General features: G+C 37.2%; 1 protein-coding gene across 1 annotated transcript in view; it reads left to right on the top strand.

Moving 5' to 3' along the window:
• LOC110032302 (SCY1-like protein 2) overlaps positions 1-14,453 on the top strand; it is a gene marked incomplete at its 5' end in the record, with an annotated part of 85,666 nt that extends 71,213 nt beyond the window's left edge. The window contains 5 exon segments of the mRNA XM_020735884.1: positions 785-913; positions 11,225-11,287; positions 13,342-13,503; positions 13,745-13,863; positions 14,186-14,453. Of these exon segments, the coding sequence (XP_020591543.1) occupies positions 785-913; positions 11,225-11,287; positions 13,342-13,503; positions 13,745-13,863; positions 14,186-14,453 (741 nt within the window).
• Positions 14,454-26,430: the final 11,977 nt, after the last annotated feature.

Genomic DNA, 26,430 nt, shown 5'->3' with positions numbered 1-26,430 from the left:
CTATAGTTTTTAATTGTTATATTTCAGATGTTTCATGTCATTTATGTCCTTTTGTTTGTTTTTTTTTGTGCATCTTTGTCACCAAATTACATTTTGGTGGCATAGGGTGCTTCCGAGGGATTTTTTTGTTATTATTTTGGTTTCTCTATTATTTATATTTTTTTCCAATACAAATATGGGGCATGTATCTTTTATGGTTACAAATGAAGGCTCAATATGCCGTGATCCTTTTGTAAGCTGTAGGGAGCATCGCAATTAAGTTCGTTATTAAGGAATGCTGTTTGATTCACTGCATTTGATGAAGCTAGTTTTTAAAGGCAGCTGAAGTATTGTGTAGAGTTTTTTTTGTTAAAATATTATACTCATTTTAAACCTTCCAGTTGATGAGTCTGGATTTGAAAGCTTTTCTAACCTTCAAACCTCCAAATTTTGAATGGAAAGAGCATTTTATTTGCTATGCACATGTTTACTTTCTGGTTTACAGTGCATTTGATGTAAGCTCCCTTTCATCTCTGCATAGGTCAATTTTGTAGGATGTATGCTTGTAACCTTTTGATTTTTTAATGACTATAACATATGCCTTTTATTAAATAACTTAATTCTTGCAAGAAATTTTGAATTATCTGATGTTCTGAAATTGTATCTGAAAGTTCTAGTTGTCTGACTGAACTTCAACATATTAATCAATTGAAGATTTTCAACTTTTTATTTTATCATGCTTTTTTTTACCGTGCTATCAGCCTGATTATTCATTCTTATTTTTTCTCTTTTTTTGATTTCATAGGCTACTCAGGAGTATTTATTATCCCATGTTCTTCCATTACTTGTTCGAGCTTATGATGATAGTGATACTCGCATACAAGAGGAGGTTTTAAGGAGAACTTTACCCTTAGCAAGGCAGCTTGAAATGCAGGTAATGTTGACCTCCTTCAATTAAGAAACCTTACTTAGATTTCTTTGGATTATCAGATTGTTATCAATCCTTGATATAAAGTAGCGAAAATGACTTTGTTAGCAGCCATATTTTGAGAGTGATTTTTTTTATATTTAGCCTTAATGGTGCAACCATGTATTATATTTGTTTCCATGTTAATATAGTTAAAATGGTCTATGAGTTTAGTTTTAGGGAAAGTAGACATAGATCTTTATGATTACTGTTGTGCCTGCTGGAAAAGTTATTCCTGTGGATCTCTTCGATTTCCTTTCTATTGGGATCATTGATTCCAATATTTACAATGGCGTGTTTTCTACTCCTAAGTTTAAATCTCATAGGTCTGTGGTTTCGCTACTTAATTGTTCCAAAGCACCGGCGCCTTTGTGTGGCCGCTCTACCTACCTTTACATCATTTATTTGAAATTGAAGCTTCTTACTCTCTATTTGACGACTAGCCCATATCTCTCCGCAAATTCTACAAAAGCATTGCCAGAATCCTGACCGATTGAAGCAAGATTGTTCTTCTCAATGTTATGTTGAAAGCCCAAGCTGCTTTCCTCTCTAGCAGACAACTCAATAAGTTTGTTTGGCTTGCTTATGAGCTTAAGAATGGTTTTAACGCTAAACATTTATGCTATAATTGATCTTTGTAAATCATTGACTATCTAAGCCTTGCTACTTTGCTCGTGTATTTTATAGAAAGACTTTTCTATCATGCACGGCATTCAAACCAAGGCCTGAATTAGCAATTTTGATTGGTAAGGAAAAGCTAGTCTCTTCTATATGAGCTTCCTTAATGTATAGAGGAGATGACTCGAAGTTAGTTTTTCTTAAGATAAATTGAATTTATTTTAACTAGATTTTTCTTAATTTTTTATCGGTGTTTATTTAGAATGAGATTGAGATTTATGAGCGCAAGTAGTGCTCCCTCGATTAAGGAGGTTGCTTTTGCGTAAATTTAATGTTAGCTTGAATTTTAAATGTGAATTTTATGGAGTAGGGAATGGTTGGTGTGAAGAAGGTAGAATCTATTAAAATCCCATGGAGTAGGGAATGAGTGGTGTGATGGAGAGGATGGGGGCAACAAGTAGGAGCACTGGAGAGGCTGTCAGCAGCAGATCGAAGCACTGAAGTGGTTGTCGGCAAGAGATCAGAGCGCTGGAGAGGCTATCGGCTGTAATTCAGAGTGCAAGAGTGAAATAGGAATGGGTGGGAACATTGGAAAGATGGAAACGAGTAAGTGAGGGGAATATGGAAAGATAACTATCCCTGCGATAGCGAATTACAGCCGGAGCGTCATCTCGCCGTCGGATACAACCCTAGATGGGAAGAGGACGCCGATGGCTATCCAAACAGAAAACACCCAAAAAACTAAACCTAAAATAGAGAATAACACGCAAACACACACACACACATATAGTATTTACTGGTAGTTAAAACATGAAGGAAATAGAAAAATGTAAGGAATAGTAGAGGAAGGAATAGAAATAGAGAGGAATAGAAGATGGAGTTCCTTCTATGGAAGGAGTAGAATAGGAAATTGGGAGAGGGAAGGGGCAGCAATTCTAGTCCCCAAGATGGCCGCTCAGTTCAGCCGGCCGCCCAGCAAGCCCTGCGTCAGTATCACAGGGTTGGTGGAGCGTTGACTTCATTCGTCGAAGTTTTTGGCCTCTTGTAGTACGGAGTTAAATCTGCCACGTTGAAGGTAGCTAAGATAGTGTAGTGCCCTGGTAATTTGATCATGTCGGTGTTGTCATTACACAAAACATCTTAATTGAATAAATATGCATTATCTCTTGGCACGACCTTAGCTGAGGTTGTATATAGATGTAGGTTCTCGCAATGTAACTATTAAGCCCTTAAGTCTGGAACATTCTTGTTATACTTCTCATGCTCAGTGGAATGTTACTGATAAATCAATATGTGAGGAGAGATCGACTCTGGGGTGGACTCAGTGTCAAGTTGCACCATTTTCACTCGCAACTACTCAGGAGAGACCTCTTCTTCATTGATAGGAACCTGGATCCCACTGAAGAATTTTCTTCCCTATCAAGTTCCTAAGACAAATTTTAAGGCTGGAGTTCATCCTTCCTGCCTGGTGGGTACACTGCTGAACTAAGTCTAACATTTGAATAACTCGATGCAATCTTCTCGACATGGCACAAAAAGGCCTTATTTCTAACGTGTTGGATCTCCCTTTACAGGGGCAACTTATGAATGAATTCTAAATTTGAAAGGTCTGAATTTCTCTTCTCTAGGGATGTCGTGCCTCTTGTGTTAGTTCTTCGAACTCAAGACTGTCATGAAAACTCACTGTGAAGTCGGCTGGAGTCTCTCCCACGAGCTTTAGCTAGAATTGTGTATCTTTTTCTCCTCATCACTAACTTTCTCCATGGCCTCCTGCTCAGTAAAAGACACGACTTAGCTCGTTAGGCAGCTGGAGGCAATGTACCTAAATCCATGACATTCAGATATCAACGCAAATCCTCGAGAAATATTATTGCTAAATTCGAAGAAACTTACAACGACAATTCTTTGAACAGGAAGTAAATGATAACAAACATAAAACGACACAAGCAAACACCACTAAAGTGTATCTCAAAGGTGGTGGAGGTCGGCTGGGTGGATTGTGATGGCTGGAGGGCATTGCAACAGCAAGGTAATGTTGGCGGCAGCGAGGGGGAGGTGCTGAAATGCTGGGACAACAAGTATAGAGGTTGTCCCAGGTGATGGCACGAGGAGTTAGGGTGGATAGCGATGAGAAAACAGGAATGAGGTGTTCCCTGGTTGACTTGAGCGACAGCGTCACGACGTGAGGGCTTAGATAGTGGGAATAAGGTGCGGTTTGGGCGGCAGCAATGCTGGAAGGGAGCGAAAGGTGGCAGTTAGGCTGAGGAATGCAAAAAACAGCAAACTAAGTGCTGTTGCTAGTGGCTGCATCGAGGTATGGCGACAATGAGCAATGTGAGAGGATGTGGAAAGGAGTAGGAGGAAGATATTCGCCATCTCAAGAGAGAGATAGAGCTGGGGCATCACTCAATCCGTTGGATATATCCATTGAAGGGGGGAAGAACGACTGTCGGCGGCTGCCCTAAATGCAGCACATGAAAATAAAAGCTATTAATCAAAACCTTAATACATATATATAGGGAAGGACTAAAAAGAATGAAGGATGATAGAAAAAAAATAATAAAAGAAAACAAGACTGTTTCGGCGGTGCGACTCGCCTCTCTCCCTGTTTGTTTTCCCACAGTACTATAACAACTACAATATCACGAGAAAACTGTGGGGGAAAAGTGCGCCCAGATATATGTCGGTCCAGGATGAACTGGTTGAATGCAACCGCGAGCCGGTCTTTACCACTTAAAGAGGCGGAGGGGTTCAGGCGGGTTGCAAAAGAAGCAAAGGAGAGGGTGGGATCCACTAGGGCTATAATCACATATTCAATGAGGAGAAATTAAAGGAGGTTTAGAGGGAAAGTGTGAAATGAAGGCTTTCAAATATTGTGGGAGGATTCTATGAAGGGGGGAACCTAGGGTTTATTTTCTTTCATGCATGTTATTTGGTGGATGTTGTTTTTTCTTTATGTAGGTGTTCATAGCGACGTCTAGGGTTGCGGGAGAGCCGATCTACCATTCGAAATGTAGAAACTGTCCTATATTGCTTATTTGCATTTGTTTTTTATAAGAGAAGCCCTCGTTTGAGTTTTCTTATCCATCTATTGTCGTTTCATTGTGGTGTGCTTGTTGATTTTGGTCCGGGGCGTATCAACTTGGTATAAGAGCCTAGATCTTGGTGGGATGACAGTAAAGAAAGGGATGTGCAAGAAGAAGTGGTCGGGAAAGTTAGATAGGGAATGGAAGAGAAGTTCGCCGTCATGGAGGACATGTTTCTTACATTGAAAGTCAAATGGACGATGGATTCAAGAGCATAGGAGAAATGTGGGAGATGATGAAAAAACTCATGCAGATGCAATCCAAGGCCAAGGTCGTACCGACCGCTCTTGGCTAGGTTAAAAAGGAAGGAGATCAAGCGAGAAGACAATGAAGAAGACATCATCTACCTAAAAGAGCGTCCACCCATGACTTCGAGAGGAGGGGGTGTGGAGACTTCCGATGGAGGGGATTGGCCGAAAATGGGAGAAGGGATGGTATAAGGGGCACAAAAGGGCACGATGGAGAAAGATGAATTCGGGAGTGGGATATGCCTATGATCGAAGGAGGGATTTCTACCCTAGATACATGGGAGAAATACCAGAGGAAGAGGAGGTTGGGGTTGAGATACAAAGGCTATAAAACTGAAAATGGCAATCTTCGAAGGGGAGGATACACATGGGAGTTTATTGGGTGGAGTAATACTTTCTAGTCAATAGTTGACGGAGGAAGGGAAGCTCATGGCAGCGGGATTATGCTTGGTGGGAAAGACATTAGCATGTTTTTAGTGGATGGATGCAAGATATTCGATGCAGTCTTGGGAGTAGTTTAAAGATTGCTTGTTGGAGCATTTTTGAGCAATTTGGGAAGAAAACCTGCACGAGCAATTCTATGCTCTAGCTCAGGAGGGTACGGTTGCGGAATACCAGGAGAAGTTCGAGCTCTTGTCAGGAAGGTTGAGGTGGATTTCTGCAGCAGGACTAGAAGGGAACTTCTTGAAAGGCATAAAACCCGACATACAAGCAGTCATTTTGCCCCTTGAGATCGTGAGGATTAAGGGAAATGATGGAGCTCGATTTGATGATGGGGGATAATACCGGAGGCTTCTACAGGAGCACATTGATAGCCACGACACTGAGGACCCAGGCGGTATCTTTTCAAAAAGAGATGATGAAGGAGAAGAGTGTGAGACCCCATCCCGGAGGTAATTTCAAGCACTTCACAGAAGCAGAAGTGTAGGATAAAAGGGCAAATGGATTGTGTTACCGCTGTGACAAGAAATACACCGATGGACAATTGCAAGGAGCGCGCCCTTCAGATTCTATTAGTTCAGGTGGAGGATACGAACAGTGAGGAATTACAAGAGGTTGCGGTGGAGGAGGAGCATCGACATTTGGATGTTGTAGAGGTATCCCTCAATTTGGTTGTAAGATTTACCCCAAATCACACCATTAAGGTGATGGGGTGGATCGAGGAATAGTCAATTGTGGTATTAGCGGGGCCACACATAACATGATCTAAAATTAGGTCGTGAAGAAGCTGGGGTTGGAGCTGGTGACTACAGAGAGCTTCGTCATCATGATAGAGACAGAGAAGGTGGAGAATAGTTGGGGAATTTGCAAGGGAAAACTTCTTTTAGATCTGGGCAGCACAGATGTGATTTTGGGGTTGGAGTGGTTGCGAACATTTGGGGAGATGAAGGTGGATTGGAAGTCGTTGAAGATGGAGTTCCAAGTGGAGTGTAGGAAGGTGATGTTGAGAGGAGATGCTAGTTATGCAAAATTATGTTGTCGCTGAAAACCATGATGTCGCTCAAAACCATGGTCGAGTCGATTTGGGGAGCATGACTGACCTACTTTGTGGAGTTGCAGAGCATTGCAGAGTTTCCAGAAGGAGTCCAACAACTCCTACAACAGTTTATGGATGTCTTTCAATAGCCAAATAGGTTATCTCCTCCGACGGAGCACGAACACACTATTACATTGAAGGAGGGTGTTTCTCACATCAGCATCAGACTATACAGGTACCCCCATATTCATAAGAATGAGATAGAGAGTTTGATCTGAGAGATGCTCGAGGCTAGGATTATCAGGCCTAGTTTGAGCCATTTTTCTAGTCTCATCCTGTTTGTGAAGAAAAATGATGGTAGTTGGAGATTCTGCGTAGACTACCGGGGTTTGAACACCGGGTTTTGAACAAGGAAACAGTGTTAGACAAGTTTCCTATTCCTGTAATTAATGGGTTATTGGATGAGCTTTATGGGGTAGTCATTTTCTAAAAAAATGATCGGTACCACCTGATTATGATGAATCCAGCAGATGTGCACAAGTTAGCATTCATGACACATAAAGGATATTATGAGTTCTTAGTGATGTTGTTTGGTCTCACTAACGCCCCGACATCATTTCAATCCCTCATGAATAGGGTTTTTCAACCTTATCTCCTGAAATTTATTCTGGTTTTCTTTAAGATATTATGTTCTGCAGTTGTACAGAAAGAGCATCTGGAGCACCTCAGGATAGTCTTGGAGATGTTGAGGGAGTACCAGCTATATTCCAACTTGAAGAAATGTTCTTTTGCATAGTTACAGGTGGAATACTTAGGACAGGTGGTGACCAAAACGGGGCTAACAGTGGATCAATCCAAGATCGAGGCAATGGTTGATTGACCCTTACCAAGAAGTTCGATGGAGTTGAGAGGATTCTTGGGTCTCACCAGCTACTACTGGAAGTTCATGAGAGGATATGGCAGGTTAACATGGTTACTTGTGGAGCAGTTGAAGAAAGATAATTTCAAATGGGCAAATGGGGAAGCAGCGACACGTTCATTTGAACATCTGAAGACAGTCATGACTAGCGTCACGGTATTAGCACTTTTAGATTTTAGTAAATCATTTGTGGTGGAAACCGATGCATCAGGGTACGGATTATGAGCAATACTCATGCGGGATTAGCGGTTGGTTGCCTACTTTAGCTAGGTTTATATGGTTAGAACAAGGCTAAAGTCAGTATATAAATGGGAATTGATGGTGATAGTCTTGGCTATTTAGAAGTGGCGGGCCTACCTTTTGGGATGATATTTTCTGGTCATAACAGATTGGAGGAGTTTAAAGTATCTTCTGAAGCAGTGGATGGTGACTGAGGAGCATCAGAGATGACTATCCGAGCTACTGGGTATGATTTCGAGATTCAGTACCAGCCAAGATTAGAAAATAAGACAGCGGGCGCACTGTCGAGAATGGTTGAGGAACCCCAATTGACAACCTTATCGGTATCCTTGGTTCTAAATTGGGAAACCCTGAGACTGAAGAGGGAACAGGATAAGGAGTTGAAGAAGATAAGAGTTGAGTTACTACAGGATCTGAACAGTCATCTAGGATATGCATTGAGGGGCAACAACTGCTCCACCAAGGGCGATTCTTACTGCCCAAGCAGCAACAACAACAACAATAACAAAACCTTTATCCCACTAAGTGGGGTCGGGTACATGAATCATTTTTCTCCATTGCGTCCTATTTAGTGTCATATTTTCATTTAATTCTAATAAATTAAGATCAGTTTTTATACAATATGCCCAAGCCTTCCTAGGTCTATCTCTGCCTTCCTTAATATAAGTCAAATCTAAAACATCTACTCTTCTAATCGGATCATCAGATGGTCGATGTTTAATGTGACAAAACCATCTAAGACGACTCTCTCTAATTTTGTCCTTCAGTGGAGCTACACCAATTTTATCTCGGATATATTCATTTCGCATTTTGTCTCTAAGAGTAAACCACTCATCCACCTAATCATTTTCATCTCGACAACACTTAAACTTAGTTTTATGCTTCTCTTTTGAAGACCAACATTCAGTTTCATAGAGCATTGCAGGTCTCACCATCTTATAAAATTTTCCTTTCAGTCTAAGCTGTACTTTTCTATCACACAATAGGCCCAAAGCATTCCTCCACTTCAACCTACCAACTTAAATTATACTACTAACATCCCCATCAATATCACCATCACTTGAACAATAAACCCGAGATATGTAAAGCGTTCACACCTTTTAATAATTTGATCACCCATTGTTGCATTTATGTCACTAGTAGCTAGTACTACTAAAATTACATTCCATATATTCAGTTTTAGTTCTACTCAAACAAAGGCCTTTAGACTCCAAGGTAAACCTTTATAATTCAAGTTTTTTTCTGTGTTTTTTCTCTCGTCTTTTCCATGAGAAGGATATCATCAAGAAAAAACGTTCACCAAGGTGCATCCTCCTTTAACTGTCCAGTAAGACCATCCATAACTAATGCAAAAAGATATGGTCTTAAAGTCGATCCCTGATGTAGTCGATCCCTGATGTCGATCCCTGATGTAAACCAACAGAAATGTAGATCGCCATTATTCCCATATAAGATACCTACTACCCAAGTCTTCGGAGTATATTCCCAGATTATTATAAGAGTTTTATGCTAGTGCGATTGTGGGGCACTCAGGGGTGTAGAAAACCTACAGTTTTATGGCAACAGAACTTTATTGGTTGGGGATGCGCAGAGACGTCGAGGATATGGTGGCAAAATGCGATGTAGGTCAGCGGCGCAAGTACTTGACCACAGCACCAGGAGAGTTAATACAACCATTAGCATTACCAGGGAAGGTTTGGGAAGAAGTGATGTTGGATTTCATCGAGGGATTGCCACGGTCAGAAAGGTTCACGATGATTATGGTGGTCGTGGACCGCTTGAGTAAGTATGCCCATTTCATTCCCTTACGACATCTTTACACCACGGTCTCGATTGTATCAGTGTTTATCCGAGAGTGGTTTGTTTGCACAGAGTACCAGAATCAATTCTTTCGGATAGATCAAGGTGTTCCTTAGCTACTTCAAGGAAAGATCTATTCAGGTTGCAAGGGACAATCCTTAAGAGGAGAACCACATATCATCTCTAGATCATTGGGTAGATAGAGGTGGTCAACATGAGTGTGGAGACATACCTGCGTTGTTTTGTATTCAATACGTTGAAACTATGGCCAAGTGGATTGCGTGGGTCAAATATTGATATAATACTTCGCACCACACCGCAACACAGACTACTCTTTTAAAGATATTGTACGGGCAATATCCTCCTCACTTGATACATTATGGGCATGGCGCTACACGTGTATTCAACGTCGATCAGTACTTGGAGGAGAGGGATATGATACTAACGGAGCTCAAGGGGCATCTTTTGAGGGCTCAACAAATTATGAAGAGGAAAGCAGATAAACATAAGAGACATAATTTGAACCATGGGACATGGTCTACTTGAACATAATGCCCTACCGACAGAAGACATTGGCCAAAAAGAGGAGTGAGAAACTTTCACAAGATATTTTGAGTCATATGAGGTGATGACACACATCAGGGCAGTGATCTACCATTTGAGGTTACCATCATCGTCTGCACTACACCTGGTCTTCCATATATCATAGCTGAGACGTGCGATTGGGAATCCTATACCATCATCTACACTACTGTCGATGTTGACAAAGGACTTGGAGGTGATTCTTCAGTTGTTAGAGATCTAAGGAGTGCGCCGAGGAGTAACGGTGCGAAGGAGATATTAGTTAAGTGGAAATGGCTGCCAGACTACGAAGCAACATGAGAGCCTTATGAGGTGATCCACAAACATTTCCATCCTTCCACCTTGAGGACAAGGTACTTTTTTGGGAGGGGAGTAGTTTTACGCCCAAATATATGTCAGTCCAGAATGGCCCCGCCGAAATGGCCCCGCCGAATGCAAACTAGCAAGCTCACGGGCGGGTCGGTCATTGCCATGTGAAGAGGCAGAGGGGTCTAGGCTGGTTGCAGAAGAAGGAAAGGAGGAGGTGGGGCTCTAGTGGAACTAAAGAGGAGAAATTAAAGGAGGTTTGGAGGGAAAGTGGGAAAGGAAAGCTTTCAAATGATGTGTGAGGTTTCTATTAAGGGGGGAACTTAGGGTTTGTTCTCTTTCACGCATGTATTTTGGTGGTTGCTGTGTTTTTTTCTTTTTGGTGGTGTTCTTAGCGACGTCTAGGGTTGTGACAGAGCCGATCTATCTCTCGAAAAGTATATCATCAATGTATCTTGCTTATTTCCATTTATTTTTGATAAGAGCAGCCCTCGTTTGAGTTTTTTCATCTTTATCTTGTCGTTTCATTGTGCTGTGCTTACTGATTTTGGTCTGGGGAGTATCAAAATCACTAACATTTGCATACGGCACATTGTATGAAGTTGATGGAATGATTGGGCAATGTGGAGGATCTGTTGTGTCAGAACAATCTGTTGGTTTCTGCCACTCCAACACTTGGCTGTTTTTTCTTTGTGTGCATGCTTCCTTGTGCACTTCTCTCTCTCTCTCTCTCTCTTCCTTGTGCACTTTATGACTTCCATGAACTTACCAGCGTTTGCTAATTTTTTCATATTGTTAGCTTTTTTCTCTTATTTATGTATGGGGTTGCTCATGATGTTGTGCTTATATTGGTTTTATATGTATAGATTAATGAAATAGCTGAAGATAGTTACATTTGTGCTTCTATTAAAGAAACTAGTAATTTTTTTTTGCTCTGGTTGATATTTCTTAGATTTCTTATGGCGATATGCATTCTAATTCCATTTAGTTTGGTGATTGCAGCTAGTGAAGCAAGCTATCTTGCCCCGTGTTCATGGTTTAGCTCTACGGACAACAGTTGCAGCAGTATGTTGCGCTTCTCTTACCCTCTTTTTCTTTGAATATCTTTTAATGCAGACTAGTAAAGGAAATATCATTCCTTTTACTTTATTAAGACTAACAGTGGTGTAGATTGTTATTTATAATGCAGCATTTTCTTATGACACATTCGTTCTGCATTTATTTTCTTACTCAACAAAGCAGAATTTCTTACTTTCTCCCGGATTAAAGGGATTATCAGCAAAGTAAACCTTCTTTCATCCTACCAACTACCTTAGGTGTTATTTCACATGCATTGCTTTCTTTTAGAAGCAGAGAAACTAAGAATGTAGAAGTTCATCCATGCTTTGATTTGTCTTGTTGAACTAACATGATAATAGTTCATGGTATCATGGTATCATGGTAAACTATGAAATTTGGGGTTGCAGTGGTTAAATTGAGCAATTTTAATAAGATATTTTGGACTATATTTTGGGACAATGCATTACACCTATATTCACACGCGCACAGACAAATAAAGCAATAAATCCTTTGGAATATAAATTACGGTCTAATTAATTTCCAATAACATAATTACCTGAACAGCATAATCAATATAATTAAGAAATTAATTAAAATATAAACAAAATATATGATTAATTTAACTAACTGAACACATGAGAGAACTTATACAAAATGATGAGTAATTTAAGCACATGATCCTTAATTATATAATTAATAATACAAATTTCACGTAGTTATTTATTAAGAAATAAATAAAATAAAGTTGAAATCAAGGAAAATAAATTGCTTATTAATAAAATTCTTAATTTTTTTTATTTTTTGCTAACTAAATAACTGTGTTAGATTTTTTTTTTTTCAGTTGCAGCTCTACTCTTTTAGACTTCCATCTTTTTTTTCCTCCAAATTTTAATCCTTCAAAGATATTAAAACATTCTTATATGAGTAAAGAAATGATTTGTGAACTAAAAATATGGATGGGAACTGATTTAGTTTCACTGATCCATGGTCCTCCTTTTTCCAAAGATATCCGCTCATACTCCAGCTGGATCCCCTACAGTAGTTTGTGTAGTTTATTTGTTTTGTCTGTGCTGATTATTATTTTGATAAAACAGATTCATTCCCATATACTATAAGTAACGTTAATGGGAATTAGGCAATCTTGGAGCATTAAGAAGAGTGAAATAAGAAAGTAAAAGAAATTTTTTAGTGAAAGTTACATACATTTCACACAATTCTTATGTTTTTACATATCTAACACCCAAAATTTAATATTTGCATTTATAACACCTATGTGTCATAAACCTATTCATGAAAAGGTGTATTTCACTTTTAAAAAGATATTGATGGTCGTATTTTTGATATGATGTTAAATATTTGATTGGTATGCATAAAATATGAATGTGTCGGTTTTATGTATGTACAAACATAAGAGAATTATGTGGTATGTATGTAAATGCCTAATTTTTTAATTTAATTATACCGGTAAATTTGCATATCTATTTGAGAATTTCTGGGTTAAGTTGTTCTTTGATGCTACCAAAAATAGCTCTCTCTCTTTTATTAGCATTCATTATTTTTTCATCACAAATTCATCATATGTATGAACTCTAAGTACTTGTGTTTTTTAACTTAACATCTTTTCTTATTGCTAGATAAATATTGCTTGCTCTTTCTTCTCTCTTCTCAGTGGCACTTGTGCTTTGATTTTATATTTTGTTGTGGCAGCTGTTTTCTTGGAAGATATCTACTTTTCCGCTCCATTCTTTTGTTGTGCTTACGAGAGATGGAATGGAAAAAAAAAAGGAAGATTTGCATACATACCACTCAATTCTTACATATCTAACACCAATACTTCAATTTTTTTACTTACACACCACTTTATCTTTGCATGAAAAGGTGTATTTTACATTTTTTTTAAAGTTAAAACAGTGGTATTTTTTTTCTGGTATGAAAGATTAGGCGGTATAATTGTAAAAGGTAAAGTTTAGGTGTTAGATATGTAAATACATACCGCCTCACAAAACAGAAAGAAAAGTAAACTTATTTTTTCATGTTTATTCTTCATGGATTTTACCCAGGTGAGAGTGAATGCTCTTCGTTGCTTGGGTGATTTGGTTCCAGCTCTTGACAAAATAGCTGTGTTGGACATTTTGCAAACTATGCAACGTTGCACTGCTGTGGACCGCTCTGCACCAACTCTAATGTGTACTCTTGGAGTTTCCCATGCAATTTATAAACAGGTGAACCATCTATTCCACTCTAACCAATCATTTAATTAAATTTTGATAATCTCTTGATTTTTAATCGGACATTCAACATGTACGCTTTGTACTTTGAATTCCTATTTTCTACGTGCATATAGAACTTTCAAAAAGTGTTTTACATACAATTGTAATAAAGATCTGGTAATTATGATTAGTTCAGCATTTAATTTTCATACTTCCTTGAATCGCAACAGAATTTCCCATATGTGTTGTGCAGTTTGGTTTAGAATTTGCTGCGGAGCATGTTCTTCCCCAGGTTTTCCCACTTCTTATGGCACAGCAGTTAAGCGTTCAACAATTTGCCAAGTATATGCTTTTCGTCAAGGATATCTTGAGGTATTATTTAGAAAGATTTACATAGATATCATCCAATTCTTATATTTTTACATATGTAAAGTCTTTACTTCAATTTTTACATATATGCCACCTTACCTATGCATGAAAAATGTGTATTTCACTTTTTAAATGTTAAAAAAGGTGTACTTTTGGTGTGATATGAATGTTTTTAGTGGTGTAAATGTAAAAAGTAAAATTTCGGTGTTAAATATTGTAAATAGATAGGAATTAGGCGGTATGCATGTAAATGCCCCAAATTTATCTTGTGTATTGCTGGGCCTCGCTCTGTTGAATTGGTTTAATTGTGCTGTGATCTTCCCAGAAAGATTGAAGAAAAGCGAGGCGTGACTTTAACCGAGCATGGAAGTTCGGAGGCAAGAGACTCTCCTTCATTGTCAAACGAACTCCATTCCGAGCCATATCAGAAACAAGCCGGACCCATTCAGTCTGCGAAGAAGACGACTTCATGGGACGAAGATTGGGGTCTTATAAACGGGCGTAATGCCGCAGCTCCTAATCCTCTAGCATCCAATTCGACATCTAACGCCCCCAAACCCTTCGTCTCTTTTCATTCCCCAAGCATCGGCTAACGATAAGCAGAAGCAGAACTCCGGCAGACCTTTCGATGGAAGTTTCGATGATATAGATCCATTTGCCAATTGGCCCCCTAAGCCAAATGGTTCCTCAATCAATAACCTGAGTTCTAGCAATAAGCCTTATAACAATTTCATTGGATCAAAACCCAACCAAGAGAGTGGAAATGTTAAAGACTCTTTATCATGGGGGTCCAATAAAAAAGCTAATTTGGATATTGGATCAATTTTTGTATCAGCAAATAGTATTGGGCATACTGCTCCTAAGCTCGCTCCACCTCCATTAACTGCTGTGGGACGAGGTCGTGGAAGAAGCCAAGTATCGCTGTCGAGTCATACGAAGGCTTCGTCGGAACAGCAGCCTATTTTAGATTTGCTCTAGAAGTATGTTTGATTTTGCGTTCGGAGTTGGGAGGGTAATTTTTGTAAAGAAAAAGAAGGGTTTAATGCGTGTATTATTTGCGTTACATGTTGCATTCTTTGATATTGTTGAGGTGATGGGGGATAAAATAAAGGCAACTTAGGCTATTTTGTGCCTTCAGTTTTTTTTTTTTAATCAATATTTTCTGCAGTTATAGTTGTTTGTTAGTGTTGTTAGTGTATAATTACCGTACACAAAAGAAACTCTTTTAGAAGGTTTGGGTGCATTTCGGGCGGCGGTGCGATGCAGCATTATAATGTTCTGTTTCGTAAAATTGTAAAATTGTGATTTGTCTGCTATTTCAAAAATCTGCTGTTGAACCTCTTAAGTGTGGTGGCACGGATTAAGATGTAGTTTGTTTTCTTTAATTTTTTTTTACTTTTTGTAATAATCATTACAGTTTTTTAAACAACAGCTTCTTCTACAACAACTTCATAGCTGCTTCAAACAGTTGTAGCCGTCCCAAACATATCTGCAGCTGTCCCAGACAGGGGAAATATTTGTGTACATAAGACGTACGCAGCGTTGCGTACGTCCAAGGGTTATTCAGGGGGTACAGGGGGGTTATATCCCTCTGTAACCTCCCTGTAACCTCCCTGTAATCTACAAATGAGTTCCGCGCTTCTGTAGTTTCTTACTAGTTATAGGTAGGTTACAAGAATGTTACAGAGGGTATAGTGCAGACAGATATAACCTCTCTGTACCTCCTGAATAACCCCCGATGTACGCAGCGCTGCGTACATCTTATGTACGCAAATATTTTCCCCCAGACCAACTCTCAAACTATAAATTATGAGATAATTTTGGCCAAGATGGATTTAAAAAATTCTTCAATTAGTTTTATTAATTTTCTAAAGTACTTAGAAAGACTTTTCTCTTAGTTTGCCAAAATATTTGACTAGCATCATTGAACAAAAATTCTGCTCAGAGACTAAACATATTTGATTATGTTTGGTTGATCATAAAGTTACTTTTGTAATATGTGCGAATGCAATTTAATATCCATGAGTGGAATGATGCTCAAATTACTATTTAATTCATTGTGCTCCTGCATCTGCTTAATGTTTTGAAGACATGAGCTTACATATTAGGAGCTAAATAATATAAAAGCATAAGGTACATCCAGTAGCTTATTAATCTAACTATATATATATTAATGTAAGCATTATAAAAATAGGGATTTTCATATTAAACATCTACAACATCAAAATATGTATGTTTATAACACCTAAAAAATTTCAAAATCCTCAAAAAATCACAATAACATTCTTTCAACACTTCATATTTCCATTTCTGTAGCTCTGAGTTGCCTTTTGAACCAGGCTCAATGAACTAATGAGATTATTGTCACAGTAACTTTCCTTCAGAACTCATTATTGTTGCCCAATTATAACCACTCAACTTCAATTGGCCAACTATAATTGCTCGACCATTGTTATTTGTTATAGGTAATTGATCACAACTGCATTTTTATGAATGCATCAACTCTATCGCTTGACTATGATCATCCGAACATCATCACCTGATTAATAATTAATGTGGCCCGCCCTCATTTGCCTGATTATAATTTTCTTATAATTATCATTGAACAATAATTTCTTGAGCAATATTCGCAGCATCATCGTTGTTTATGATTGTGCGCCAAATTCATCTGCCATCATTATCTATAAGATTGATGAACATCATCAACATATATCATTACATCAAAGGTGATGTAAATTTTCAATTCATGCAGTGCTTATAAGGCCAACAAAGGACTTCAATTCCAACCATTATTATCACCCATCATCAACAACAGTGGCCATATATATAATTATAAATAAAGATTTTTTTTTATTAAAAAAAAAAAAGAATGGTCGGAGGCTATTATACGAGCCCCCAGCCACCCTCATGTGCTTAACTATTCGAGGATTGTCCTCACTATCGGCAAACTGGCCAGATGGAGATTCGGACTCGTGACCTGAGGAGACTTATGGCCTTCGAAGAAATTGCTCTACTGGCTGGCGACACTAAAATAAAGTTGAAACATGCTATTCATATCAAGATTTTATTGAGCTTCAAAGTCTATTTTTCACTCCTAATAAACTTCAAGACAATCCCAATGCATCTAGAAATTTATTTTATATAATTTATATTTGCTACAACATATCGATGCCATCTTTAATTATGGAGAAGGGCACCCCTTGAAGCATTATCAAACCATTCATATGATTTTGGAATGAATTACATATCTGCCCTACTAGATCATTATGTAAACACCTAGCTTAATATGTTCATTATATATTACTAATATGGCATAGTCAAAAAAAGAAAAAAAAAATTAGTAGAGTATAAATTCATGATTTTTGTGTTGTAAATTAGAAATCTAAGGGGAGTCCGTACAAAAAAGTCCTATATATACATATTATATAAATCAATAGTCGTCCTCCTCAAGTGTGTCCCTTCTTTGTTACTTTTCATAATAGAAGATGATATGTAGAAATAACTCAAGCTTTTTGTGGCAGGATTCTACATAAAATTGCTACTCTTCTCCGTTTCTTTTCCAGATCACCATAACAACTACATCGACAAATGAAAAAATCCATCTTTCACGAGAAAAAAATAGCTACCAGTAATTGGTCGGTGGATCTTCCCACTTGCTGCATCAAATACTATCCGGGAGACACGCTTAAGGGATAGAGCTTGATAATGAATAGCATGCTAGTCTTTGATTTGTTTGTGTTGGGTTCATTTGTTGAATGAGCAAAACACGAGTTGTTCATGAAGAACGAGCCGCCTTGATAACCCTAATAACTCAACCATAGAATACTAAAAATATAAAGTGCTATTTAACTTATTATTTATATTAAACTATTTTATCCATTTAAATAGAATTTATAAATATTCACTATTTTTTTAATTAAACTTTTAATTGATTATAAATATTTGCAGCCTTGCAGTCAATTAAATTATTTAGAAACAATACTTATTTTGAGTAGAAACGATCCCCAAACGAGTCGAATACGAACAAATAAAACTTTGTTTGTGTTTGACTCGTTTATATACCCAACGCAAAAAAATTATTCTTTTTCACTTGTTTACTTAGCGAACAACTCGAACACGAGCACTTCACGAACAACAAATTGTTTGGACAGCAAAACCAATTCCTTCCCTTGCTCGTTAGAAATTCTCTGCAAGTGCTGCTACAACCACTTCAAGCAAGACATGAATCTGTAATGGATAATTTTATCTTCACAATCCTTGCCACTCAAGAAATGATCTTCCATGAAAATAATTTTTTTGCTTTTTTGCAACACAGAGGACTTTCTGTAATAGAATTGAAAGTTACTCATCCTCAGATTCGAACATCCATATCTTATTATTAAGAAATTTGCACGCAAAATCATGAAATCAATGCAAGTTCATCAAAAGCTTAAATCTTGCAAAACTCCAGATATATTCATCATCTTTTGTTGAGTTTTGACAATCAAAATCATCCAAAAATAAATTCTTTCGTGTTAAAAATTGATCTCTCTATCACAAGAAACGTGAAATCCGCATATTGAGGTGAAAATATCGCAATTTCATCAAATCAGCATCTATCTGCATCTATTTTATCTGCACGTAATATTTTTTCCCCCACGCTGTGTCTGTGGGTTTTTAAACATCAAACAATCAATGCTATCACATAGATAGCATCTCAGCTTCTCATTTGCCACAAATTGAGCTTGGAAATAGATAATGTTAGTTGGAGTCCAATTGGGATAAATGCATAAATGAATATGATAAGTTATCATGGTTTATATGCCTGTATGTTTTTGATTTGTTGATCATGGTGATGTATGTAATGGCTTATTAGTGAGATTTGTAATTATTAAATTGAATTAAGGGCCTTTTTTGTAATTAGTGATGGCTATATTATTATTATTTTCTTTTTCATTTTGGTGAATTTTCATCATTTGTTTTCTTATGGTAAGTAAAGCCAATTTTGTTGGAAGACGATCTAATTTGATTCCTATTCTTTTATTTCATTATCTTTTGGAGTGAAAGTAAGTTTGAATTGTCTTTTTGAAGACTAATTAAGGAGCAATTATTACATACAGACACCACATGTATAAACAACGGTGGATACACGTTAATTTAGGGTGCGTGGTCTCCCCATCCACCGTTATCCGCACGTGATGGCATCACCACATAATATTTTTTTTCCTAATTAATGGTTGTTCAATGGGTGTGATTAATATTATTGTTTGATGTTTAAAAACATGTTTTTTTAGGAGAATTAATTATTTGATCTGATTTCTTTTCAATGGGCGTAATTTATTTTTATTTATTGTAAGATTTATCCTTGTAGAAATAAGTCCTTATAGTTACTTATATCTTATTAATGATGATCTTCTAAGAATGCTCTAGATTAAAGTAATGGCTCGTGTCTCTATAGATTTTAAAGTTTAGATTCAAGAGTAACAATCATTTATGATAGATCGAATTAAAATATTTCTTTTTAGAAGTCGAAGAAGAAAAAGTAGAAAGTATTTCGATACTATGAAGCTCAAAAGCACTTTAATTATACTATATTTTAAAAATTGAGATTAATTTGTGTTTGAGTTATTAGTGTTGATAGAAGATTATGACTTATATTTCAAGATTGCATACTTCGATCAAACTTGAATTGAATTAATTTTTAATTAGTTTAAAGTTTGGGCTTGAGTTGTGTTATATGTGTGTATATATTTATTCATCCAGATGTTCATATGAATATACATACATACAAGTGTACATACATGTACCAATGCACATATGTAGATATATGCATATTTTTATGTGTGATGTGTGTGTGCGCGCGCGCATATATATACATGCATATTACACACACACACACACAGATCTATATATATATATATATATATATATATATATATATTGATTCAACTTATTGCAATTTAAATTTGCTTCTAAATTTGATTTGGGTAATTTAATATTTATTTTTATTTGATTTTTAGATCCATTGAACTTTGGGTTAATTTCTAAATTTACATTGAGTTCTATATTAGGTTCAATTTGGGCCCATTTAAAATTAATCTTCAATTTAATTTAAATATGAGGTTTTAATTTAGGTTTGTTCAATAATGCTTAAATCTAAATTAATTTTCATTTTAATCAAACCCAAATCTAAGTCCACTTTCTAGTGCACATCCAAGCCAACCCCAAGCTCAAGCTAACCAAGCCTAGGATTACCAAGCCAAGGTTAAATGTTCAAGTCGAGTTTAGCCTAGCCACGAGAAGATTCGCGAACGAAGTCCTAGGTTTAGATAGGGGAATGGTGGAAGGAAGATGTGTTGACTAAAATGAGGTCAACAAATATGTATTTCACATTTAAAAATTAGTGATATAAATATATTTAATGTGACGCCAAAAGTTTGAGTGATACGTGTCACACCATCAAAAAATTTTCATCATCTAACACGAATCTCGGGGTTGTTAGCAAGAATCATAGAGCATTTTTTTTAGAAAGAAACATTCAAAGTTCAATTAAAAATAATCTAGAATCTAATTTTAGTAAATTTATAATCAAACTGACTGACTCAATGAGATAGATCCAATGATGAAAAAAATCTTCCAATCTGAGTCAAATCAAGTCCACAACAAGTCGTCAAGTCACTTTTAGAAACTTTCAATGTCTAATTGGAATGTCAAATAAATTCTAAATCCTACAATCTTATAGTTAAATCGAACATATTGACGAGACGAATCCAACAGATCCAAGATCACTTAACTTTGGCATCATCAAGGCCCTTAAATATCCACACAGTATCATCTAATCGAGGGAACCTCTCCGGGCCATCCAATCAAAGTGATATGGATTTTTTCCTTATTTTCGGTTCAAACTCTATAAATAGAGTCTTACCCCCATCAGAAAAGGCGACCTACAATTGGAGCTAGAAGAAGATCAGAGCTTGGAGAAGGAGTTAAATCCCAACAGCAGTTCTGCACTGAAGAACTAAAGAATTCCTCCCACTCCTGCAACCATTGACCATCATCGACCACCACATGTCGACCACTATATACCACAGTTAACCACCATCATTCGCCACATGCTCCTTGTAGTTAAGTTTCTTGTGAAGTTGTAACATGCATGACAAAGTCTCGGCATACGTTGTGAAACAGTGAAGCTCTTGACGAAGCAATGCAACGTTTAGTACACCGTAATATGATGTCATCCTGAGGATAGTGTAACAATGAATCCCAAAGTTGGTGCATGAACACCCCCTAAATACAATATAGTAATGTCACCCCAAAGACGGTGCAACAACATACCTCGAAGATGTTGTAACACACCTTGAGTACAATATAACTCACCACCACAAACTATGACAGACGTGGTTTGCAACTCATGCAGCTTAAATCTAGGCTCTGTGGCCTAAAGAAAATGTTGCAGCTCACCAGTACGAGCTACACGACTAATTACGATCTAGATGATTCATAGCTCACATATCAGACGTGGTTTGCAACTCATGCAACTTAAATCTAGGCTTTGTGGCCTAAAGACAATGTTGCAGCTCACCAGTACGAGCTACATGACTAATTACGATCTAGATGATTCATAGCTCACATAGCTTCAAACTCTGCCCCTTGTGGCCTACAGATGTTTTTTGCAGCTCACTACTACAACTTATATAACCAAATACAACCTATTTAGCTCAAAACTTATGTTCTTCCCAACTCCAGCCCTTGTGACCTACAAACGTTATTGCAGTTCTCACCTCTGACCCTTGTGGCCTACGGATGCTATCATAGCTCATGCAGCCCCCAAATCCAACCTATGCTGACCCGAATGTTATCTAAGCTTTTGTAGCTCCAAACTCCAGTCTCTATGGCCTACAAACATTATCTCAGCTTGTGTAGCTCTAAACATTGGCCTGTGTTGCCTACAAATGCTATCACAACTCATGAAGCTCCCAACTTCTATCTCTGTGGTCTGCGGACACTATCACAACTCATGCAGCTCCCAACTTTAGCCCTAACTGCCTACGGATGCTAGCTCAGCTCATCCAGCTCCCAACTCTAGCCTTTGTGGTCTACTTATGCTACCTCACCTCATACAACTCCCAACTTAGGTCTTTGCAACTTACAGACACTATTTCAGCTCATGCATGTGATATATGAATGTTATCATAGTTCATACAAATCCCAGCTCCAGTCTCTACGACTTATGAATATTATCACAACTCATGTAGGTCCTAACTGCAACCTCTGCGGCCTATAGATGTTATCAATATTCACATTGCTCTTGCCTCCGGCCTCTACGACCTACATATGTTATCACAATTCATGTATCTCTCAACTTCAGCCTCTGCGGCTTATAAACATTATTACAACTCCCTGTATTGCCTATATGACCAATTATGATCTATGTAGCTCACAAATCATACAACTCTTAGCTCCTACCTCTACGACCTATCAATGTTATCACAACTCACAATTATGGCCTATGTGACCAACTACAACCTATATGGCTCACAACTTCTATAGTTTCTTATTACTTTTTTTATGGCCAGCTGAAACACCTGAAGCAACCATCTACAGTTCACATGGATAATTACTTCCATTTCTTTCGACTACAGCCTATACAACAAGTTGGTGCTGCAACCATCATCTACAATATCCACGACAAAGTACTACTTCCATTGAAATTGACTACAACCCTTGTAGCATGCTATCATTGAGAACTACATTCATTAAAACCAGATTTTGTCTATTATTAATGACTACTGTTGTATAACTTTATAATATCATCTTCCCTAATTTAGGGAAATAGAGAATTATGTACTCACAATTATAAATTGAATTATTTTAACTGGGCTAGGACTTGTAGTTTTTTTCGCTTTTAAGGGTTTTTCACCTAAAAAGTCAAAGTGCCTCCTTCTTCTTACTTTTCTTTTATTTTCTGAGTGTATGTTAGAGTCTCATATGATGTTAAGCTGCTAAATAATCACTCTACTATCATGGACCTTTTAACACATATTTTTTTGACGACGTCCGTGGGAAACAAAGTCCCGTTCTACACAATCTTCAAGTCTAAGATGTCGAGCCTCTACTTTGTTTCCCAATGATATAAATGATCCAACTATCGAAGGAACATACTTTGCACATCTTGAATATCATTTCTGAAGCATTCTTCGATGTTGATGGCAACCTTTATTACAGTCTCAAAAAGGTCATTCACTCCAACATCTTGTGCACATTGGTAGTGGGGTAATCTGCTTGCATTTTTTTGGACATAAATCTATGATGACTTTTCCCAAGCTGGGGGACAACCTTAAAAACAACTAAAAAAGTAGCTCACGTTGACATTCTGGGCACAATTATGGTGGGGTGGTCATCCCACTTTTCATTCTGACATCAAGTCTTCCAGAATCACTTCTAGACTGGGGGGTAACTTTACAAATAACGTTTTCTCAACACCCCCACCATACTTGAGTTCTTCATCAACTGGATTAGGAAGCTTATCTCTTCAAGGTTTGGTACACGAGATGCTTTATAAGATCATGTAGAAAACACTCCTATTTGGGGACAACAAATTGAAAAACAAGAACTAGTAAGTTTCTAAACACAGTCTTGACTATTAATGCGAACATATTTCCAAGAAAAAAGTACAGTCCATTTAACTTATGCCCTAGTCTTGAGAAATGCAGAGCATCTCTAATGCCTCATGTTGGGCTTAATCAACTCTAGGTTTCATGGGGGGCTCTAATCAACCTCTTCCATCACAGGATACGATTGTAAAATCGAAGCTTTGACTTATAGCCTCAAATAGGTTAAAAATTATTGGTGGTCTCTCTTCTACCTCTTCCATAATAGGTTACAATTATCAAGCTAAAGCTTTGACTAACAACATTAGATGGTTAACCATCCTTAGTAGATTTCATATGATTTTGTCCATTACAGTTTAACACCCTCGAGCATCTCCTACTGTACAAGTTAGTACGATTCTTACATATATAACAAATTCTCTTTTCAACTCTATCTAACACAAGTTAATTTCGTTTAGATTTTCTAGATATACAACTTAAGACAGGTATTACATCCTTTGTGGATTACAATTAATTTCTTCCATTGTAGACTGTGGTCATCGAGCGTACATGCTCTGACTAAACAACCAAAAAAAGTCAAACATTCGTACATGCTCTGACTAAACAACCAAAAAAAGTTAAACATTCTTAGTAAAAGCCTTGCAGTCGAGCGACATCAACTCATAAGTTGGACAACGACTTCTTGCAACAACCTAAAAGATGGGACAATCATAGCTTATAAGAAGGACAAAGTAATCTTAGAAGCAACGAACATCAAGCAAAAGCTTCGACTAACAACCTATGATAGGTCAAAGATCCCTAGTGGATTTCGTTTGAATTCGTCCATAATAGTTCACCGTTGAGTATCTCTGACTGTATAACTTAGATTAGGGTCTTACATCATTGATTGATATTATTCAACTTTATCCATAGGAGATTAAATTTATTGATCATCTCTGCTATACAATATAAGATGGGTTTTACATTCTTGGTGAATTTCATTAAACTTTGTTCACAACATTTTAACGTCTCAAACATCTCTGACTATATGACATATAATGGGTTTTACATTCTTAGATTTCATTCTACTTTGCCTATAGCTGGTTAACACCATCGAGCTTCTTCGACTATACAACTTAGGATGGGTCTTATATCGTTAATAAATTTCATTCAACTTTATCCATAACAAGTTAACATTGTCGAGCAACTTTGAAAAAACAACCTTTGACAGGTCAAAATATTCATAATGAATTTTAATCGGCCTATTCCATCACAGGTTTTGGTCGTCGAGCAAGCGCTCATACTAAAAACCTAGGATATATTGTGCATATTTAACTGGGGAGTTTTTTTTCATCTTTCGGACACAAACCAAGACATGTTAACATTTTTTTAGTAACTCTAAAAGCTTTTAGTAATTCTTAATTCACTTACTATACTGCAACATAAAGAATAAATATACGTCTATAAAATATAATGCAAATGATATGCACTATCATAAAATGCAAAAGCTACATTAAACAAGTTTAGAGGTGGACAAAACAATATATTATTGTAATGCATAAAAAATTCATCAAGCAATAAAAAATAGTAAAGATAAATAAATTTTCACTATGTAAAATGCTACATCAAGCAAATAAAAAGCTGCAAAGACCAACACACTATCCCTAAAACTATAATAAGACACTAAACACTTATCTACTAAAATATCCTCCTCCTTACTAAGAATATGCTCCTGCAAGTCATTTTCAGCTTTGCTCACTATTTGTGCAAGAAGTGGGATCTTTAGATGCCTTGTTAGAAGATATGTCTCGATGTCAGCTATAGTCCAAAACTATACATCAGATGAATCTCTTTCTAGATGCCTTGATGGAACTCTTTTCCTACACGTTTATGCCAACAACTTTTTGGTCTCCTCTTGAAGAGTCAATATCTTCGCTTGAAAAGCTCTCACTTTCTAAGTATTCTGATTGAGAATAGCTCGTGCCTCCATTAGTTATTCTCAATTATTATTTAGCTCTCCACTTTATATAGAGATAAAAATCAACATGGAGGATAATTCATTCTTACACTCTGCTAGTTGATCTCTTGAGACTAATATATACTTTACACTAGCCTTATACATCTATTTATACTCGCGCAAGAAGGTATTTGATCTTCACAAAATCCGTGTTTTACGCCTTTAATGAAACGTCTAGCTCATCCTCAGTGAGTGTCGATATTACCTCCTCAGGATTCTGGTACTTTCTTTGATTTTTGGGGGGTCAGGATTCCCTGGACATTGGTATCTTAAAGCATGAAAAATCTCCCATAAAAGGCACAATAATAGGCTAGAAAGAAACTTCGAGCAAGAAACAACACAAAAGTAAAGACACAATAATAGAATATGATGTTGCGCAACAACAGTGCATAACAAAATGCACAACAACAGGCTAGAAAGTGTTCGAATGCAACATCAACATAGAAGAAAATAGACGACAACATGCCAAAAAAGGACTCTAAAGCAACAACAGTGTGGCAGAAAAGACACAATAACAAGCCAAAAATGAGGCATAATAGTAGGCCAAGTGACACTTCAGTCTAAGAAAGAAAAAAGTGCATTTTCTCCTCCCTTTTGGCTTATTTGTAGACAAAAAATCGGGTAAAAAGCTGCTAAAATCAAGAAATTTGAAATAAAATAAAAAAATTTCATGTTCATAGCCCTGCAGGGAATTATGTTCATATCTTTAATGACAAAAATTTTCATGCATCTATGTGCGTTGTCGCACATGATCACGTAGATGGCTCTGCAAACCATTATGAACCTTGCGACCCGACCCAACCCGCTTTTAACCCTATGTACAATTAGTTAACGTCCTAACCTGGCTCGCATCCATGCAAACAACCGCCGATACATACTCTTGAACCAATCTAGTTTGTCCACATTGACCTATTGGACGGCCGTTGCACACAAGACATACACCCCAAACAGTCCCACACGCCTGCTATCGTGCGCTCTTAACTC

Source organism: Phalaenopsis equestris, unplaced genomic scaffold (genome assembly GCF_001263595.1).
Source record: "Phalaenopsis equestris unplaced genomic scaffold, ASM126359v1 Scaffold000915, whole genome shotgun sequence".
NCBI classification, from domain to species: domain Eukaryota; kingdom Viridiplantae; phylum Streptophyta; class Magnoliopsida; order Asparagales; family Orchidaceae; genus Phalaenopsis; species Phalaenopsis equestris.
This window is presented reverse-complemented; position numbering and strand designations above follow the sequence as displayed.